Source organism: Amblyomma mixtum, chromosome 3, assembly GCF_055824585.1.
Source record: "Amblyomma mixtum isolate Tamu chromosome 3, ASM5582458v1, whole genome shotgun sequence".
Classification (NCBI taxonomy): domain Eukaryota; kingdom Metazoa; phylum Arthropoda; class Arachnida; order Ixodida; family Ixodidae; genus Amblyomma; species Amblyomma mixtum.
In genome coordinates this window covers 196,500,240-196,521,953 of record NC_143014.1, presented here as the reverse complement: position 1 = coordinate 196,521,953, position 21,714 = coordinate 196,500,240, and the positions used below count along the sequence as shown (strand labels likewise).

At 44.9% G+C, this 21,714-nt stretch overlaps 1 protein-coding gene across 1 annotated transcript in view; it reads left to right on the top strand.

The window, feature by feature from the left end:
• Positions 1-223: 223 nt before the first annotated feature.
• The window catches only part of LOC149353199 (U3 small nucleolar ribonucleoprotein IMP3), a 34,850-nt gene continuing 13,359 nt past the window's right edge, over positions 224-21,714 (top strand). The window contains exons 1-2 of the mRNA XM_089582410.1: positions 224-420; positions 530-637. Of these exons, the coding sequence (XP_089438536.1) occupies positions 284-420; positions 530-637 (245 nt within the window). The 5' untranslated portion in view covers positions 224-283. The remainder of the gene's footprint in view (positions 421-529; positions 638-21,714) is intronic.

Here is a 21,714-nt window from a genome sequence, read left to right as displayed (position 1 = left end):
TGAACCTTAGCTGAAAGCGTGGAAAAAGTAAAAGAAGTTTTTTTAGTAAGTATTTAATTGTGTCTGCAGCTTAGATAGTGTTTAGTTTACATACCGTCAGTTTAGACAGTTTTTTTTTGTTATTGTCTAGATTCAGTCACAATGTATTGCTCAACTGGAAACAATGAAAAATAAGTCGATAGCCGCAATACTTGCTTGTCTTGACTTGCGGCTCGCGGGCATCTCTTGGCAACAGTGAAAACTTTTCGTCACATGTGCGCGCGTCTGTCTGGTTGAGTTCGACATGGTACGCAAATTAAAGTTTCACGAGCAAAAGCTCTTGAAGAAAGTAGATTTTATATCATGGGAAGTCGACAACAACCTCCATGAAGTAAAGATAATGAGAAAGTATTATGTTCAGAAGCGCGAGGATTACACCAAGTGAGTTCATCGTGACGGTGATCGGGCTGTTGACGCGTATTCAGATCGGTTGAAATATGGAGCTGAGAGCAGTTTTGTTATACTTTCCTCGCGCGTAATTTTTGTGCAGGTACAACAAGCTCTCACGGGCTATACGAGATCTGGCGCGCAAGATCAAAGAGCTAGATCCAAAGGACCCATTTCGTGCCAAGGCAACCTCCGACCTGCTGAACAAATTGTAAGTTAGCTGGGTTTTGGGTGTCATTACAGAAGTACGCTGCAACAAATAGCGAGGTTGTGTAAACGTACGTAAAAGTGCTGTTTCCTTTTTTTCTCAGATGTTTGTTTCGTTTCTTGTTTTGGCATCCGTTCTGTTTCTCTTGGGGGGCATGCGTCCTTTTAAGACTTCATAGGACTTAACACTGATGATAACAAAGTACTTAGAATTGCAAAATATTAGATGAACATGGCTGTGTCATAAATTCACTTGGCCGTCGCGGTGGCTCAGTGGCTACGGCGCTGGGCTGCTGACCCGAAAGACATGGGTTCGATCCCGGCCCCGGCGGTCGAATTTCGATTGAGGCGAAATTCTAGAGGCCCGTGTACTGTGTGATGTCAGTGTACTGTGTGATGTGATGTCAAAGAACCGCTGGGGGCCGAAATTTCCGGAGCGCTTCACTACGGCGTCCCTCATAGCCTGAGTCGCTTTGAGACGTTAAACCCCCATAAACCAGACCATAAATTCAGTCGGATGAGTCTCGGAATCGAGCGACCACTCTGTAGACGTCTTAAGGCAATGTTCAAGTAATTGTAACGAGCTGCTACGTACTTTAGGTGTGCAAAATTGAATGTGATCTTAGTTTTCCTAATTGCTTCCACTTTGTGATTGTAGGGCCATGTCTTTGTACTTCAAGCACCTTATAAGGCATAGCCACCATTTCTGTACTGTTGCACTGTACTTCATTACAAAGTAAGAATATCTGGGGTTGTCTACACCTCACAGAAACATTTGTCCAGGAGCTATTCGTCTTCATCTTGAGTATTTAACAAGCTGTGCCGTCTTGTCCAGCAGTTGCAAACAATAGACACGTGGACAGTGAATTTTCATGTTTTTTTTTGTGTTCAGTGTGAAAAGAATAATTTAAGTAAAAGTAAAAGCAACTAAAATAAAAACATCATGAAATCTGATTATAATTCTGCACCCACCTTAAAGTAGTATATCATTTCTTGATTGCTGTTTTCAAAGTGATACTTTCTGGAAAAAAACTCTTCATGGCATGTCCACCTAGTGGCTTTTTTACTTGTACTTTGCTTGTCGATCTTCTGCCTACAAAACATTATTTTGTAGCCGCCGCATTGGCTCAGTGGTTATGGCGCTCGACTGCTGACCCGAAAGACGCGGGTTCGATCCCGGCCACGGCGGTCGAATTTCTGTGGGGGCGAAATTCTAGAGGCCCATGTACTGTGCGATGTCAGTGCATGTTATAGAACCCCAGGTGGTCGAAATTTCCGGAGCCCTTCACTACGGTGTCCCTCATAGCCTCAGTCGCTTTGGGATGTTAAACACCCATAGACCATAAAACATTATCTTGCTTGAGGCTTTATTTGGAGGAATCGTATTTAAGATGTATGTTTAGTTTGAATTACAGCTCTGCCATAACAAGTTTCGTGCACATCTGATTCCTCCTGGTTTTCCTCAAGGTTTTTGTAATAGAAGATGCTCTTTCTACTATGCCGTTGCACTGACCGGCACAGAAACCACAAACCCCGGAGAGTTTGGCAAAGTTTAGGTGGCTGAAATGCTCCATGCCTGTGTTGTGCACACGTGCGGTGTGGTCTGAGTTTGTGTGTATCTCACCATACCTGAATCCAAAAGAAATGCTTTACTGAACTAGACAAGTTGAGACTCTGAACTACTTTTGCAAAACTATGACAACCCTTCAAAATCTCGAATGGTTGGCAACTTTAGGTATGATGCGGTATGCTATGCTGTGGTATGATACGCTGGGTTTAATATTCAAAAGCTGCATGTGGGCTATAAGAGATGCGTAGCGGAGGCGCTGGAATAATTTCGACCAGCTAGGGCTCTTTAAAGGGCTACATCGGCGTTTTTTCTACCTTCACGGACTTTACTGAAACTTTCACGGTATGTTATCTGCCGATTTCTGGTCCTTTGTGCCAGATTTCGCAGGTGGGTGGTGTTTTGTTGCAACGTAAATGAATTTTTAAGTTATCACTTCATGGCCCCAATCAGGGAGATTTCTACGGGCAACCTCACGAGTGTGATGTCACTGGCCATTGCTATTCGCTTTGCGTTTGTTTGAGGAGAAAATTTTGATCTTGCTTTTTGTCATTTCAGGTAAATAATGACCCAAGATGTCCCTTACTCTCGCCATATTAGCCAATCAACGCGCGCGTGGCTAGTAGGGTACTGTGGGCGAAGTGTAGACGAGCCAGAAGAGACACTAGGCAAGGGCAGCTCTGAATTGTATCTGTATGTGTGCACATCATCATAGAACGAGGCGATCGCTGTCGGCAAAGGCGGGCGACATGGCCTAGAAGCCTGCAAGTGTAGCATATTGGCTGATTGTCGTCGGTACACCTAGGGTTCATAGGGTGTCGTCGGGGTTGGCGAAATGAGGCTGGCGGTGGTGACACGGACAGCGGTGGGGCATAAAACGCAGGACTGCTACGGCAGGGGTGGGCGAGCGCCGTGTACTGGTGACTGCTTGAGCGTAGGTGAGTGGTGCTGCCACAGGAGGTAGCAGGGGGCTGGATGGCAGAACTGCAGCGACCTGCTCCTGAATAGCACAGCGGATAGACAGCACGAGGGACAGCACTAGATTGGGGGGTAGGGCAGACTGGGTTTTGTATGTGATGCAGCAGAGAAAACTGACGAGTGACTTCTTCGCGGATGTAGTCCTTGACATGTTGCATGAACAAGGATTGTTCAGAAGACGATGCACCAAGGGCCAAACCAGTAAGACCCTCTGCAGGCGTGCCGGACTGCTGCGTAGAAGCGCGTTGCTTTCGTAACTCGTAGCTTTCACACAGCTAGATGACAGCAGCGACGGAGCTGGGGTTCTTTGCCAGGAGCATCTGGAAAGTGTCATTGGCGATCCTTTTAAGGAGATGGTTGTCAGTCTCAGTCATGGATGGGTTGACACGCTTGCATAAGTCAATGATATCCTCATATGTATATATTAACTAATGAAGATCTACCGATATATCAACTAGTGAAGGTCTCTGCCATTAGCTGAGCTCGAGCACGGAGACGTTGCTCGGTGCAGAGTTCTGCACAGCTCGTCTTAAAGGAGGACCAGGAGGGAAGGTCGGCTTATGGTTGCGGAACCATAGGTTGGCAACATCTGTGAGGTAGAAGAGGACATTGCTCAGTTTAATGGAATCGTCCCACCGATTGTAATGCTGACGTGCTTGTAGGAGGCCAGCCAATCGTCGATGTCCTGTTCGTTGGTGCCTCTGAGTAGAGAAGGGTCACGCTGGTGCTACAGCCTGGAACAGAGGACAGGGGTAGGGATGGGCGGCGATGGTTGGCTCGTACTGTCTGGCATGGTGGCCGGGGCGAGTAATGTTCGGCTTCGAAGTTCCAGGGTGAGAACCAGGACGGGAACTGAGACACCTCCACCAAGTGTAAAGGTGTTTGTTCGAAGCGCAGGTCGGTGGGTGCTGGTCGAAGAGTGTCACATGCTCACAGATGTCACTCAGGATCACGACTGCACTTCGTCTACCTCTTCGCTGTGCTGCTCGAACTGCTGCCCCTCGGTCTCGCTACAGCATGATAGTTTTTATGACAGTATCCGTGACATCATAGGTCGGTCTGTCGTGAGGATTTGGTGTCCCAATTTTTGGCCTTTTAAAATATTTCTTCTCGGTATTCTGAAAAACACTTTTCTGTATCGGAGAGAGGGGCTCTAAGGAAGTCATGTAATTATCAACTCAAAATGTTAAAAAAAACCCTGGAGTTGCCGTTTAATGTACACTGACATCACACTGTTTACGGGCGTTCCTGCATTTTGCCCCCGTTGAAATGTAGCCACTTAAGCTGAGATTCGATCCTTCGAACTTTGGATCATCGGCCAAATGACATAGTCACTGGCACTGACATAGTCACTGGTCCTACTGGCACTTAAAAGGAGCAGCAAGTTCGGCATTCTGAATGTGATATAACATCCAGGGCACTGTAGTACATGTTGCCTTGTAAAATGTAACACGTGTTTGGTATTTTGGCATTTATACTGATGATAGTCTTTCATGTGTGGCAGTGTATATGTGTAAAAGACTAAGAAATGTTGAATTCTTACTTTACAACCTGAAAGTGTTATTTCTGCTGTAAGTGAAGAAAATATTGACCCATGCCTTGAGAGATAATATCCTAAGGTACAGACATGTTTCTTCTTCATTTGTTCTGTTGCATGGAGTACAACCCCTCAATAGTACAGTGACACAGACCAGCAAACATCTTTACTATATCATGGTCTTTATTATATCAGCTGTTGATGATCACATGGCTATGATGATGCTCTCTGGTAATTAATTGGTTACTTACTAAATACAGTGTTGGTTTATAAAATAAGCTCGCAAATACATTCCTTCCTGCTCTTTTTTCAGTTATCACATCTCATGTTATCATGTTTTCGATTTTGTTTACGTCTTGTAGAAGCACCACATTTGCACAAATACAGTGCAGCTACGAATATAACAAGAGTTTAATTTCATGTGAAAACCCAAGTTTTGAGTGAACACGGCGCCATTTCCGCAGTCTCAGCATCGTTTAAAAGGGCATACTTGAGAAGTGCCTGCTACACAGTCCAGGCGCAGCGAGACCGTTTACGCAGTGTCTCTGCGCCTCCCATTTCTTGCCGCCGCTTCCCTGTGCTTCGCGCTACCGTGTTGTGAATGTTCGCCCTTTGCTTCCCGACCCTACTATTTTACTGCACTTTTGCTGTCTTTACCTTCTCAGTGACCCGCGCCACCCTCTTTCTGAGTTCACAGCCAGCTTTACTTTTTTTTTCGTGTGCACCGCGTGCTTTGCTTCACGGCCCCAAGCGCTTCCACAAGTTGGCTTCTCCTCACAACTTCCGAGCCTGATGATAAAGCTATCTCAAAGAGCACCGTTTTGTTGTCCTTGGTGTCCGTTTGCCTCCAAATGTCGGCCTCGCGCGTTCCGTGTTGTCATAATTCTGTGGTACATGCACCGCCGCAGCCAGACGCGCTTTACTATAGCCGTTTCTTTGGAAAAAAAATTTTTACTATGGCTGAAAAAAAAATGTTCAGTCGTCTAGGAAGGTGAAATGGGACCGCAGTTTCACTTTACTGTATCCGAGTTTTTACTGAATGCGAATTTCCTATAGCGGGGTTCTGCTGTATTCTCATGAGGAAGCTGAAGTGTTTTTTCAATTTGAAAAGCCGTGAATGTTTGGACTCACGAACCTAATAATCCACCAAAATAAAGCTTTTTTGCCATTTCTTTACTAGGTGTGCCGCAATCAACTATTAAAGTTCCACCATACTCCGTTCCCTGTTGTATTGTTAGCGGTAACGACGGAGTAACAGCCAGGACCAGTTCTGAGGAAATGAAGACGCCCCCAGCATTTATTCGTGCTCGTTTTATACCGTTATGGGAAAGGGCAGACAAGTGGCAACAATGCGCCAAAGATGGTGCACGCAGGCACGCATCGCATTCGACTTATCTATATAATACATCGTCCTTTCTTGGAATGTCAAAGTTCTGACTGAGAACAAACCCACTCGATATACTTCACAGCACTGATCACTGATCAAAAGTTTGTTTACACAGTTCTAAAGGTTCAGAGTTCCATCACAGAACCTGCACAAAGTTGTCGCCATATTTCAACCGCTATGGCTGCCTTCTCTCATGCTGTGATCTTCCTGGTAAGGGTATAGTGATGGGTACACTATCATCGTTTGGTTGGACCTGGGAGGGGGACCCTTCCTCATGGCTGCCATCCGGTATGTCGTCATCACTAGGTGCAATGCTGAAAGGCTCAGCTGTCGCATGAGATGTTGTTGGTGTGGGAGAGGTGTCCGAAGTCGTCTGCCCTGAAGTAGCTCTCCAGGCGACTGACCGTCTTCTAGCGGACTGCTCCTGTAACTTAACTTAGCAATCTAAGCCAGAAGTCATCGTTCATCTCAGACGTCTTCTTTAAAATTCTCTTTACTACTTGGACGCCTTTTTCCGCGAGGCCATTCGAGCGAGGAAACCGCAGGCTGGACGTTATGTGTTTAACATCGTACTTTACAAATTGTGCGAACTGATGACTCCCAAACTGTGGACCATTGTCTGTGCAGTCTGCAGTGGGTAATTCCTCTCATAACTGTGGCCGTCGTTGTGTCACATAGAAGTTCTATCTCTGGAAAGTTCTATAGTGCATCAAAAACACTAGGCCAATGTTTTCTAGCCTACTGAAAAATATTGACACCTACTCGGTACCACACATGTTCAGGCACTGGGTGGTCCAAGAGCGGCTGACTTTGTTGTCAGTATACATACTTCTGACGAACTGTGCATCTCTGAAAGAGGGCTGCAGAGTCAGCATTAAAGGGCTCTGAAAGGGGCTCACAATAATGTTACGGCATGCCTAGGATGTTAAAGGACGCTGCTTCAAGAATAACCTCCAGAAAGAATTCTTTAAATGCGTTGTGTGGAAGCTGAGTTATCTGTAGTTAAGATTTGAATTTCCGCGTTTTCGCACCTTTCTCTCTCCCCTCGTCGCTCTTGCACACTGAAACGTCGGCGCTTCCCCGCCGGCCCCGCCCACTCGGTCCCTTTGCTGGCTGCCGACGCACGTGGGAGTTCTCCGGGGGGGGGGGGGGGGCGGAGCTTACGGCCATGACCATAGTAGCTGCACGACGTCAGAAAGAGTTGGCACGGTGAACCAATGATAGCCCTCTGCTGCTGACTTAACAAGCGCTGCATGACGCGTTGCATGCGGATTCGGACAAAATCCCATCACCGCTGGTTGCCCAGAGGCATAGAAACGTGAATTTTTAAAAATATATTGTAAATGATTACCTCGCTTTTGAGGTCTTATACGCGACATGAACGCTCTGTGGTCTGTGCTCTACATAATGGAAGTGTATTATAGCCATCCTCAAACATGTTCTCTTTTCAGGGACCCTTTAAGAAAAGGCCAAAACAGCAACTTATGCACTCATTTGCATTTATTATCTCTTGAGTGGCCCTAGTGCATTCGTTGAAGTAGCTCAGGACACATGCTTGACGGTATCGCAGCTTTGCATCCCTTAAGCAGCATACCACTCACGTCAACTAGTTCACTTTCGAAGGGCTTTAGTGTTTTAAAGACTTAACGATTGCTTTTCAAGTAATGATTGACTTGTCTCAAGTAGTCGTCCTTGCTAGTTTCTTCTGCCAAATGCTTCAAAGTTGCTTCGCTGACAAGTGATGCAGTGATGAAGTGTGAACTTCCTTGTCATCGTCGGTGCTCTTTTCCTCTGGGCTTTCAACGGACGCTCGAGACAGCATGTTGGCGACCACCAATTATTTCCCTGGAACAATTGGAGCTTGTAGTGGTGTCTAAGGAAAGAAAAAAAAATCGCTGCAGTCAGGGTGGCCTTTCTCCAACCGGCTTTTCCAAGATTACTATAAAGGGTCGATGGTCTGTCTCAAGGACAACATTATGTCCTTACACAAAATGATGAAACCGCACCTGAAGACAACAGCCATAGCCTCTTTTTCTGTCTGGGAGTACCTTCGTTGCACTTCGATTAGGACGTGTGAGGCATAAGCATTAGGCTTCTAAAAACCCTTGTTATGCTGCCAGAGAGACGGGCCTGTTCCATTTTGGGAAGATGTTATCTTTGTAATTCTTTTAGGATTGAAGATCACCAGCACAGGATCTTTGCTCAGACTGTCACAAATCAGTTTCTACTCTTTAGCATGGTTTTCCGTCCACTCAAAGATACAATCTTTCTTTATCAAGTCGCGAAGCAGTTTTGTTCGATCTGTATATGGTGGTAGGAACTTCGCCAAGTAGTTTACGACACCGAGCATGCATTGCACTGCTTGCTTGTCAGCTGGCGGTGGCGTATTTAGTAGAGAGCTGACCAAGGTAGGATTTGAGCTTATGCCATTTTCCGCAACAGCATCGCCAAGAAAAAAAATCTTGAGCACGCCAATGCTGCATTTGTCTTCATTGAATGTTTGGCCAGCTTTCTGTGCTGCTTCCAGAATGGCTGGCAGCTTCTCATTGTGCTGTTTTCTTGTGGCACCTCACACGATGATGTCATCAGTGTACACTCACACTCCTGGCGGTAAAGATTTCGCTAAGAGCCTTTTGAAACATTTCTGGGGCAGAGGCTACACCGAAGGGCAGCCTCAAGAAGCGGTAACAACCAATCAGAGTCGCGAATGTACATATCGTTGATGTTTCATCATACAGTGGTATCTGGTGAAACCCCAAGTTGACAAGGCCTGTAAAAACACGTGCTCCAGCTAGTTCAGATTCAGTATCTTCTCAACGCAGCATTTCATAATGCTCGCATTTTAAACTGTCGTTAATTTTCCTTGTGTCCATACAGAATCTTAGTTTGCCATCCTTTTTGCTGACAATAACCAGAGGACTCATCCAGTCCGTTGGCTGATCTTGCTTGGCTATAATACCAGCGTTGACCATACACGAAAGTTCTTTGCACAGAGGCCCCTGCAAGGAAAGGGGTCACACGGCGGGTTGTCTAGACAACTGGGACAGCATCTTCTCGAAGAACCATGCGGTATAGTTGCTGGGTCCCAGAAAAAAGTTGTTGAAACTGTTGAACCACTTCCTCACTGCTGCTTATTCTGACGTCGTTTACGGTGCACGAGAACAGTTCAAGCAGTTCGCTAACTCGCAGTCCAAGCATGGCCTGTTGGTCCTTTTTGACGAAGAAATCAATCTTCCTTCTTGCTTCCAACAGTCACTGGGTAGTCATGATGCGAAGATGTTTGATGACTCCTCCGTTGTAAGGTCATAGGATACAGTTGCTTTTAGTCAAGGGTATCCGCGGCTGCAGCTTCTTGCTGGCGGAGAATGGCACAAGATTGGCTTGCGATCCTGTTTCAACTTTGAAGGCTATGTCATGTCCACAACTTGCGCTCGAACCACTCATTCACAGCCAAGCGCCCTTCCAACACTGTTGACAGATACGTTAAGGATGTCGAATTCCTCTTCACTGTCGTTAGTGCCCCTCACTTCTAGAACTTGTCTATTCACCTTGCAGTGTGCAGCAAAATGATTCTGCCCTTGTCATTTCCTGCAAATTTTGCCAAATGCAGGACAGCCTCACGGACCGTGCGTATGTCCACAACTGCGGCACTTGAACATAGCAGGCTGTTCGTTGCGCTACTGCTGTTGCTGCTCCCATCATTTGACAGCGTCAATCTTTCTGCTTTCTCGAGACCAGATTTAGTTTTGTGCAGCAGTAATTTCCGCTGCCTTGCAGACTTCTTCTGCTTTAGCCAAGGTCAACTTGCTATCCTGCAGCAGCTTTTGTCTTCCTCTATCATCAGTTATTCCAAAAACTATTTGGTCACATATGAATGACTCTGTCGTAGTACCAAATTCGTAGGAACAAGATATCTTCCTGAGCTCTCTGACAAGCTGTTCTATGGTCTCACCTTGAGCTTGGACGCATTGCCAAAACGGGTAGTGCTCATGCACTTCTTTTAGGTGTTCTTTGCAGTAGGTGTCGAACCTGGCGATGACAGTTGCATAACTTTCCCAGCTCTCATCATCGCCGCAGGGGAAGTTGTTGTAAATTTCCAGTGCATCGTTGCCTGCCACAGTTAGCAGTTAAAGGGACAGTGAGGAGAGCTCTATTAATATTTTTTTAAAAGCGAAATCCGATAGTTCGGCATTTCATGGCTTTGTTGCCACTTGGCCAGCAGCGAAAGATGCATTTATTTCCAAGAAATTTGGATTCGAAGTTGAAAAAGTTTTACCCGCCGTTCTGATTCAAACTTGGGATTCTCTTATGACGACACAGGACTAAGTGACGTGAAACATGACATGCACATGACGTAACGCAGACTCCGTGATTTCTGGTGGCCAGCAGTGCGGCCTAGCAGCAGCCGAAAAGAAAGCTACCGCCGGCCGCACGTTAAAGGCATCTATCGTCTATTGCAGCCGTCGCTACCGTCACTTCGTTTGCGTTTGCACCGGCGTTTTGCCGGCGTTACGATGGATCCCGCTCTCGAAGTCGTCATCGAAGTTCTCGCAAATAGACACCTTTAGCATACCGTGTACCTTGTTACCGTTGGCGGAATACCGGGAGCCCGCCTACCGCCGGTGAGCAGGCACTGATTGATCCCGATGCTGCAGGCGCGCGCGTAGCTGCCGGGTACGTGGCGCCATCTGGCGACATCAAGGAGATTTGCGGATGCATTGGCTGCGCCTCAGTGATTCGTGGCCTCTTGTGTCCTAGGGTTGCTAGAACCATTGGTTCTAGCAACACTGTTTTGTCCTATGACGTCATCACGCTTGTACTTGCGAGTTTGGCCTGTGGCGGCGATACCTGTATTTTGGTTCTTGCTCTTTTCTACGTGACAAGAGCTTGGTTGTCAGTATGAGTGGCGTTTTTGTAATCAGGAGCTGGTATTCTGTTGATACAAGCTAACTTCAATTTCTCCTCAGTGTCCCTTTAAGCAATATTTGCGGCATCCTGTTGAGGCTTCTTGTCAGGCTTGGAAGCAACCAAGAAAAATGCACTTTTTTTGAAAAGTTTCCACTTTTTACTGATTTCGCCGGTGAAGTATTGCAGGTCTGGTGGCTTCACAAGTTCCATGCTTCTTTAGCGTACACGAGGACTATGGCTGTGGCTTCCGACCACTTCTGACACCGTGTATCGTGTCGACAGAGTAACAGCTGGGGCCAGTTCCAAGCAAACAGAGACGCCTCCAGCATTTATTCACACTCGTTTTATACCTATTACTGGAAAGGGCACACAAGTGGCGAGCATGCACCGAAGATGCTGCACACAGGCATGCATTGCATTCGGCTTATCTGCATGATACACCTGTCACATGCAAAGCACAGTGGAAGTGGCAAGCATAAGCAAAAATTATCTCGGTAATTTCAGTCAGAGTTTTATGCTTGTCCACTGCTTCTAGACATGCTCGCTTCGTTGTGTCTGAAGTGCAATGTAGTTTGGAATGAGCTGGGACTGGCTCTGTTTTTCTGTTTCCACACAGACTTATTTATTGTGGGAAGGTGATCCGGTAGTGCAAGTGGTATGAGAAGGAGTGAGGTGGCGAGCTTGTCAGGCTGTGTCATGCGTTCTGCACAGCCTTCTGCTGTACAAACACTAGCAGCTGTAACGATGTCAGAATTTCAGTTTACCATTGGAAATTCATTAATAGAAATTGTAGATACCGTCAAAACACTTCCAGTACGTTTCAACAAGAATGTCGTCTGGAACGCTCACGTTGGTACAATTCTTTGTCGTCTTGCAAAGTATGTAGGAGTGCTAGAAAAATTTCAGTACTTTTTTTCCGACGTTTATAAAAATTAGGATTTACAAAACACTGTTTCTACCTAACTTAAATTAGTGCTTCTTGGTATGGGGAAATACAACGCAGGCAAACATAAATAAAATATTTATGCTCCAAAAGAGGGCTGCCCGACACATAGCAAATGTGGATTACCGTGCGCACGCAGAGGAATTGTTTGCTCACTTTCACATACACCAGTTCACCTATACGAATATGATTTAGTAATGAGGTATAAAAATGTATCCATTACCACAAAAATAAGTTTCTAGCACTACCCTGCCTCAAAGCAACCATTTCAACATATATGTTTTGCAATCAATCATTTTGGTGCATTCCCTTCTCCAGCACTGAATGCGGACGTTTGATGTCGCGCTTTGCTGTTCCACTTTTATTAAGTAAACTGCTGAGTAAAGGCATATCTATGGAAAAGAGCAGCCCGCATGATATTCGTGGCGCCCTGATACGGTGACTTCCGTGCTTTCTTTGATATCTGTGCTGAGGTACAGGATTTTTAAAAAATTTTTTGCTTAGCTAAAGTTTTATGAATACATTTTCCTGTAATTATATGACGTGTAAATAGTCTTAGCAATCTTCTTTATCTGCTTATTGGTTTTTTTTTTTCCTTAGCAGATGTATCCGCACTGTTAAATGTTTGAACGGGTACGTGCTTGCGCGAAGAAGACAGGACAACAAAGAAACACACACGACATATACAGAGCGCATGCAGAGCGCGTGTGTGTTTCTTTGTTGTCCCGTCTTCTTCGCGCAAACACGTACCTGTTCAAAGATGAACCAACTCGCCCAAACGAAAGTTTTACTTGTTAAATGTTGTTGACTTCATATTCCTTCTTGCCCAACTAATCAGTAGTGTACATCAGTTATCCAACATGCTCTGTCGTTTTCATAGTATCTTACCTTGTACAAGGAGGCCTGGGCTGCTTCAAGTGAAATATGTTTTCACTTTTTTGCCCAGGCCTATCCACATTGTACGTGATGTAAATAAAGACGACTTGACATTTTTCACTAATTCCTGGAAGATAGACTAGCACCGCTGTAGGTTGCTGCTGTGAGGGAACACTGTCAAGCCCTCAAGAACTACAGTGCTCTGCGTGATTCACTTTCATAACAATGAGTAACATCAGAGCTTGTTTATAATGCGTGCTCTGGAGTTGTCAATGAATTCTGCTCAACTGAAGCGAGGGGCAATGCCACCAGTCTTCGCTTACAAAAGGCACTTGTCACTGTCACTGAGATCAGCTTTCATGAAGAAAAGTGCTCGTTGTCTCAGTACATGTGTGTTTTCTTATTTCTCCTTCATCAAAATGCAGCAGCCGCCGCGGTGGCTCAGCGGTTATGGTGCTCGGCTGCTGACCCGAAAGACGCGGGTTCGATCCCGGCCGCGGCGGCTGGAATTTCTTTGGAGGAGAAATTCTAGAGGCCCGTGTACTGTGCGATGTCGGTGCACGTTAAAGAACCCCAGGTGGTCGAAATTTCCGGAGCCCTCCACTACGGCGTCTCTCATAGCCTTAGTCGCTTTGGGACGTTAAACCCCATAAACTAAACTAAACTAAAATGCAGCTGGGATTGAACCTGCAGGCCCTGGTCTGCTGCTGTGACAGCTATCAAGTTACCATAGTAGAGCATATATTCTCTGTAACATAGCTGAAATGTACAGGCATTCTAGTTCCCATTGTGTAAGGCTGTTTTCTCTTCAGGCCTATTCGTGGTCTTTAATCCCACACGAAGGCTATAAAAAGCACCCAGTTGTGTCAGTCGACTTCCAACATGCGAAAGTTCTGCGATATCATTTGTTTTCAGGTGGCGTTGAGGTACTGCCTTCGGCCACTTTTAATGCTACATCATGGGGTACTAGAGGCTCATGAGTATAAAGGGGAACCCTATGGGCCTCCAAACTTCAAAAGCAGTCCATAATCAGCGAGTTTGTTGTCAGGCCGTGCAACCCAGCCAAGATTGCGCTGTCTGCTAATGCCGGGAGGACTGGCACAGAAAGAGATTGTTGTGGCAAAGGAAGGATTTGGGGCAATGCATCTTACTCTTTGCTGCAACAGCGCTGTGTGGCATGTAATTACAAAACAGCCTTATTGGGGTAATGCATGGTCAAAACAGCTTCTACTAAGACATTGAAACAAGCTTTGAGACTTACAGTGCTCACATGCAGTGACATTGAAGAAAAAAAAAAAAGTCAGCAGAGGCACTTAAGACTGCTTACGTGTGAGAAGCCGTAAGCCCGCCCGCTCACTTTGTGAATGCAGTCGCCGCGCGCTGCGGCATTATGTAACCCATGCAGCTGGCAATTGTACCTCTGCGTGGCTCTACATAGTCGCCGCACCCCTTCTGATCTGTGCGCTAACTTCGTGAAGGCAGTCGTCGCTATACCATGGCTTGCATTCTGCCTTAAGGGTATGACACGATAGCTAATGGGTTAATGCCCATTATGCAGAATTGGTCTTTTTGTACTTAACATTCATAGATCCCTGGGAGTCTTCATACCACTCCTGGTGTAGTGGCGCAGGGGTTAAGCAGTGTGCCACTGCCCTCGGGTGCCACTGGTGGGACTTGTGCGATCCAGGTTGTCCCAAACATCCAACCTCATGTGACCAATCATTAATTTAACTGCCACCTGCCAGGTTGCATGAGGACACTATCTTTTATGGGTACCATTGAGTGTTATCATGCATGCACGCACGCACACAATGCATGCACACACATGCACACAGAGAGAGACAGAGCTCAATGGGGCAAGTAAGGCTTATGCCCTAAAATGACACAATGTGGCAAAGAGATGCAAAATTTTCCTTTGTCTTGTCATTTTTCTCCATTGTTGTCATTGTCTGTGTGTGTACTGCATTGTCTCATGTCACACCAACTGACTCAACCCACCAGTTTCCTGAGAGTAAAAGCTTTTCGCTGGCCTGGTGCTCGATTTCTCTGGGGTAAAGTGCTTGGAAAATCGGTATTTTACCCCTTCTTGTGAAGATGAAAAACAGCTTGTGCCATGGCACTCTTTGGACAAAGCTGCCCTTGCGTGATAAAATTCATCATCGTCATCACCAACTGGGTCAAAGAAATGTATGAGGCAAGTTTTATTTCTGTTGGAACCATCACAAAAGCCCCACAGAGTAAGAGTTTAGTGTACATACAGCTCTCTTTTTGTACTACCATAAAGGTGTTACAGTTTTCAGATCAGCAGCCGACTCAATTTACAAACCATCATCTAACCAGGTTTATGTATAAATAGTCTCATTGCCTAAATGTAAAACATGCAGTCTTGTGCAGCCTTGGCCTCTCCTTTCATAACCCACTTAGAGCCACTTTCATAACCCACTTGGAGCCACTTTCGTAACCCACTTAGAGCCAGATGGCCCACCTTGTGCACTTGGTCTTCTCGATAAGCAAGCGTTATTCTATAAAAGATGAGGTGTGGATTTCATGGAAAATGACCATAATGAATCATTAATCAAAACTTTAATCAAGTTCACAATTAGCCCTTATGTGTGTTTATGTGTGTTGTTGACAGATGTGTCTAATTCTTGCCGTCTCCAGTGCTCTTTACTAGCAGCTATTAACTGTGCATAATGTATTGTACCTGGGTCTCCGGAATGTCAGTGTACCATCAGCAGTATACACTATGATAGAACAAAATAAGCGGTATCAAGTGCCTGTTTGTATCGATCTGGCTCACCTTATTCTAGTTTAAACTGTGCCACCCACTAACCATAAAAATGAGATTATCTGTGTCTATTTTTTTTTTATTACCTCCCATTAACTGACCTGACAGAATCATAGAAACTTGAGATAGTATGTTACGGCTTCATCAAAAAGTATCTGGTTGTCAAAGGTAAAAATTCGGTTGAAGTAATGAACGTGGCCTGTGTATGTGGGGCATGTTGCAGCATTATCAAGATCCACTTTGGGAAGGGATCCCAGAGCTGTTCGGTATGCACTTGCATTGGCTTATAGCACAATACAAGCCAAGAATGCAGCAGCAAGCCGCCGTGGTGGCTCAGTGGTTATGGTGCTCGGCTGCTGTTCCGAAAGATGTGGGTTCGATCCCGGCCGCGACGGTCGAATTTCGATAAAGGCCAAATGCTAGAGACCTGTGTACTGTGCGATGTCAGTGCAGGTTAAAGAATCTCATGGGGTAGAAATTATATCCGGAGCCCTCCACTACGGCGTCCCTGATAGCCTGAATCGCTTTGGGACGTTAAGCCCCCATAAACCAAACCAAGAATGCAGCAGTGAATGCCCTTCAAAGGCGGCCCTCCAGTTAATGCCATCAGCTGGTTTCCATGACGTCGCGGTTGCAATGCAGCAGAGGCAAGGCAGGAAAGAAAAAGAGACGGTCCTTTGTCTCTGTGTCGTGGGGCATGGGCCCCTCAGCACTGGTGGCCCTGCACCCTCTCTTCAACTTCACCCCCTCCGCATTCCTAGCCCGAACAATGAACAACCCACTCTCCATGGCATGGTCAAAGGACAGTCTCCTTTTCTTTCCTGTCTAGCCTCTGCTACATGCAACTGCGACTTCGTGGGAGCCAGTTGACAGCATTGGCTGGAGGGCCTTCTTTGAGGGGCATTCACCGCTGCATTCTTGACTTGTATGAAAGCATTGCACAGGAAAGCACTAGTAGCCAATAGTCAGAATGCAGGCCATATTTTCATGCATATGATGAGGGCCACTTGCTTACAAGGTGTAAGCAAGTGTGCCAAAGCTGTTTTTTTTTTTTTGCTTCATTTATCTGTGGCCTTTGGAATTGGGTTGGATTCACTTGCATGGTACTGCTGATGCCCTGTTGCCACACAACACAAAGAAGCAATTGGTTTGAACTGTTGATTTGTTTTTGCATATTAAGCAACACTGCTAGCTATGAGACACGCTGTAGTTGTGGGCTTCACGTAAAGTTGGATCACCTGGGGTTCCTCAAGATCCACCTAAATCTCAGTACACAGGTTCTTTTGCATTTTGCTGTCATTGAAGCACATTTTAATGAACACAGAATGCAAAAATGGGCACGCACCAAGATTTCAGTGCGTGTTGAAGAATACCATGGAGAAGTTAATCCAGAGACTTGTGTTACGTGTTGCTTTTGCACATACAAATTCATTAAACATGTGTCCAGTGAGCAAGCATATTTGTTAAATGTTGTAGAAGAAAAAAAATTGTTTTTCTGCAGGTGATAAGTAGTGATGCATTTGGAAGGGTTATCTAGCAACACAATCTGAAAAAAAAAAAAAAAAGTTTTTCTGCAGGTTGGTGATAAGTAATATATTTGGAAGGGTTATCTAGCAGCACAATCTTGTTAATTCCAAAACATTAGTGTACAAAGCAGCAACTATATGTTCAAGGTTTTGTCTTGTTATCGATTCCTTCATGTTCTTGACTGATGTGCACAGGCAGTCCCTCCCTGTTCCACTATGCATGAAACAATGATTACATAAAAGTGCAGAACAGTTAAAAGAGTATAGACACCGAATTTTTGGGTGCGAGCATTCTTCTTTGGAGTGATGCATAAGGCATTAGTATACGTGGATCATCATGTGGTATTCGCCTACAGCCACTAAATAATTTATAGTTGAATTTCTCTCTCGTGCTGTTTCGATTTCAGTTTCAACAGCCGAACGGTGGCTGTGATGTCAAGGTTGCGTGTAGGCCACGAGAGACATAAAAAAAAACGCGATATAATCGCTACTTCGTCGTTTTAATTCACTACAACGCTAAAGCCAACCTGCCTCAATAGGTGGAATAACAACGAATGAAGAAGCAGTAATTATATTGCAGTTTTTGCATACCGCACATGATTTGAACACAGCTTTGATGTCACAGTGCTGTTGAAACCGAAACCAATAATAAATTATTAAGCGGTCGTTGGCGCAAACCACGTGGTAACAAATATATCGCAATGTCTTACACATAATTGCAAAGAAAGAAGCATGCCACCAAAATTAGGTGTCTATCCTTTTTTAAGAAATTCTCCAGCAGAAAAATATCATTCACATTAAAGGGCTCCTGACCAGCCTCTGGTTGAAATTCACTATACTCTTGTGGTTGTTGAACATTATGCACAGAGTGCATGGCCGCAGTAATTTTTTATTAAGTCTCGTTAGCAACAGAGCTACTGTCATCGCACTCAACCAACTTCACCACGCTTCTCTCACCTGTGCCTACAAAAAGCCTTCACTGGTGAAATTTTCTTTTCGCTCTCAGGGGGTTATGCAGAGTTCGGCAGATGCCTCTGTCATAGTCCTATCCTGCCTGATATTTTTTCAGTGGCTGCTGTTAAGCGCCTGTTCCTTGAGTTTTGTGTAGTTGTAGTGCATAACTGATGGGTGGTTGCCATGGGAACCACCCGGAAGGTGGTTACCGTGGAAGGAGGAGAATATGACAAGTTCAGAGAAATCCGCATCTGGAGGATGGTTACTATGGTAGGAGGAGGGTATGGAGAGAGCATAAGAATACACAACCGGAGGGTGGTTATTGTGGAAGGAGGAAGGTATGGAGAATGCGATGAATGAACGCTCATGAAATTGTGAACATACCTCAGCAACTTTTGCTGGATCTTGCATCACACAGGGGTAACATTCTTGTGAGTTTTTTTTTCCTTTTAGTGCATTCGCACTTTAGTGGACATTCCCCGCATTTAGCCATTGTATGTTTGTCTGTGTTTGTTTGTTTGTCTGAAGCCTGTTTTGTGACAAGGTGCTCACCAGATTACCGGATTATAGCAGCCTTCCACATGTGTGTGTGTGTGTGCATGCATGTGTGTGCGTGCGTGCCAATGGCAGCATCTGCCATTGCAGGGCAGTGGCGCGTCGCATAACTGCTGCACCACTGCCCCAGGAGTGGTATGAGGACTGCCAGGGATCTGTGAATGTGAAGTAGAGAGTGAGCAATTCCGCATATGTGGACATTAACCCATTATCACTATCCAGACAACTTCCATCTGTGAACATTGGATCCTAACACTGGAACCGAAGTGAAAACCGAAGTGCTAGTGCACCTAATTTGCATTTAGCCAAACTACAGAAACAGACCATAAGTTTTTTTTTTTTTTTTTTTTTTTGCTTTGGGCGTATTTATGGTGCCGTTTCAGTGCGCTTGCTGGTATGCACCCATCGTCTTAAGGCAGCGTCTTGTGGTGAATTGTGTTCTGCGTGAAACACTATTCTTTTTATTGTGCCAAAATGAACAGCGGAACAAAAATGATTGAAAGCAATCAGTAGATAATAGCCATTTATCTGTGAATCGAAACGGAAGATCAGTGTAATGTTTAGTGTCTGCATTGTCTGGATGCCAATGAAGTGGATAAGGAGGTAGGCTTTGTTGAAAGAGAGTCTGAAAGGGCTTTGGTTTGATTTTGCACTGCCGTTTAGGGCATGTATGGCACTTATATTTTGCAGAGGCTATCATAACCCAATCTATGCACTGGGCTTGTTTATTTGAAATGTCCAAACATGGTCAGGAGTCCTTTAAAACTTGCTGTGCCCTTTAAAACTTGCTGTGCTGAGCAGTATTGGGTGCTGGTTGTTTCATGATTTTTTTTTATGTCATCAAGAGTGGAATCAGATGAATAAATTACATATGTGAAAGAGATGGGTCATCCTGTTGTTGCACTGGGTTATGTTGGGTGGAAGCCTGCCCATTATGTTAAAAGCAACAGCCAGTGGGTAAACTTACCTTTGTGCCCTGCTTGGCATTAACCCTTTAACTGCCTAAATAATTACCGAAAAACGTACCAAAATTGCTAGATTTTTTTGCCAGTTTTAGGCAAAAATGACTTGTCAGGAGGACACTTGGTAAAGGCGTGAAATGCGTTTGTCATAGACAACTACTGCCCTCTAAAGTTGAAAATTGCAACCAACACAATTGCTGACCGTAACTCGTCTTTAGTGGCAGAAGGAGCATAGTATTGAGCTGTACGAGTGTGACTTCTCTTTGGTAATATTGGCACAATCTCCCATGACGAGTACAGCTCGGGGTTGGTGGTTAGAGGGCTGATGACATATAAGGCAATGGCAGAAAAATTTATCATCCCATACAGCTGGTATGCATCTGTGCAGTTAATGCTCTTGCAACCGATTGAACCAGCAGTATTGATGTAGCTTGTAATATGGGGGTCTGGTAGTTCTGCAACCCACTCAGGTCAGTAGGTATGTAAACCCACTCATTTCTAATTTGCCATCATTGGGTTGCGTCAGAGTTAGGCATTCACTGAGAGCTTTTGTCAGCGCATATGACAAACAGTGGAAACCAGTGTATGGAAAGCTTTCAACTCGTGTGGTGGTTTTTTCGTGTCTTGGTTATTGTGACACTATCTTTTGATTGCGTCTCACAACTTCGTAGGTAGAGCTGTCCTAAGCTCAACAATGATTACAGAGTAGACTCTTCTTCGTCTTTTCTTGCCTCTCATAGCAGGCAACTATCACAGGAGAGTCAAGTCACTGAGAGCAGAGTTATTTGTGGTGGCCATCAAAAAGTTTGTATCATTTAGAGCCAGCTAGCATAATGGCCTTCTCTCCTAGCATGAAAGTTCCTCCATTATATGAGCCAGTCAAAGACTAGCATCATTACCATGTGCTTTTAGGTGCCTGCAGACCTGTGTACTTGCCCAATCCAGTAATTGTCTGTTCTGAGCCATGAAAAAAATCCTGCTGCAGCGCCACATTGGTGTTATTGTTAACAGAAGTATAGATATAAAGCTGTTAATATGAGGCTGCAGCAAGGCTTTGAAAACCAGGCATGCTATCAGCACAGGGATATTCAGCTTTGCCAAGGACACATTGAAAAAGTTGATGTGTTTGCTTCTTATCAGATGACTAGTATTTCTGTCATAAAATAGCTTTTAATAAGAGAGATGTAGTGGTACAGTGGTGAGCAGCCTTGTCTAGAGCGCTTGAGCAGTGTGCACTTGGTAACAAAAACCAAAATCCGTGCAAGTGTTGCAGCTGGACCCTAGAGGCTGCCACAAAATCTGGATTTGTTTGCAAGGAAGTGCACCGCCCGAGCGCTCTAGACAAGGCTGCTCACCACTGTACACTTCTTGCACATGAGTAACAACATGGCAACAAACACTGTATTGTAAACGTTGTAAATAATTCAGATGCCTCATTTTGAAGTACAGCTTTTTTTTTTTTATAACGCATTGATCTGGTTAACACCCTAAAGGAATCTTTTTTGCAGTTACACTTTAACACAGTTATCATGCTATAGTTCCCTATATATCCTCTTGAGACTCTGCAATGGAAAATTTGTCCCTTGTATATTAGACAGTGGTATCACAGGCATGAAACCATAATATAGGAGGGTTGGGCCCATAGAAACCTGTTTCTCAGCTACTTTCAGAACCTGTAGCATTATTAAGCAAGTATGATCGAAGGCGCATTGTTTTTCTCCTACTGAGGAGCTCCCAAAAAGGCGGGAGTCATTGTAAGTTTTACAGTGGCAGTGAAAAAATGTATAAGCGGATTTATGTACATTTCAACCTGTGGTAAAGCACTTTTAAGCACACCTAGAGGTCAGTGTACTGTGCAGTGTCAGTGCACGTTAAAAAATGCAATAAAAAGTATTTCGGTCATGTTTTAGGACTCAGAAAGTATCCTTAACATTTGAAAAAAAAAATCAGTGACACAATTTACACTCTCTTTCTTGGGAGGATATGTGTCATTTGAGGTCAGAGACTGTAGCCCTCAGGCTATACATAATTCTTTGCCCGTGGTCTAGGCCATGAACAAACAATGTTTTTATGCCATGCTGTTTAGTTGAGGCTTTGGCG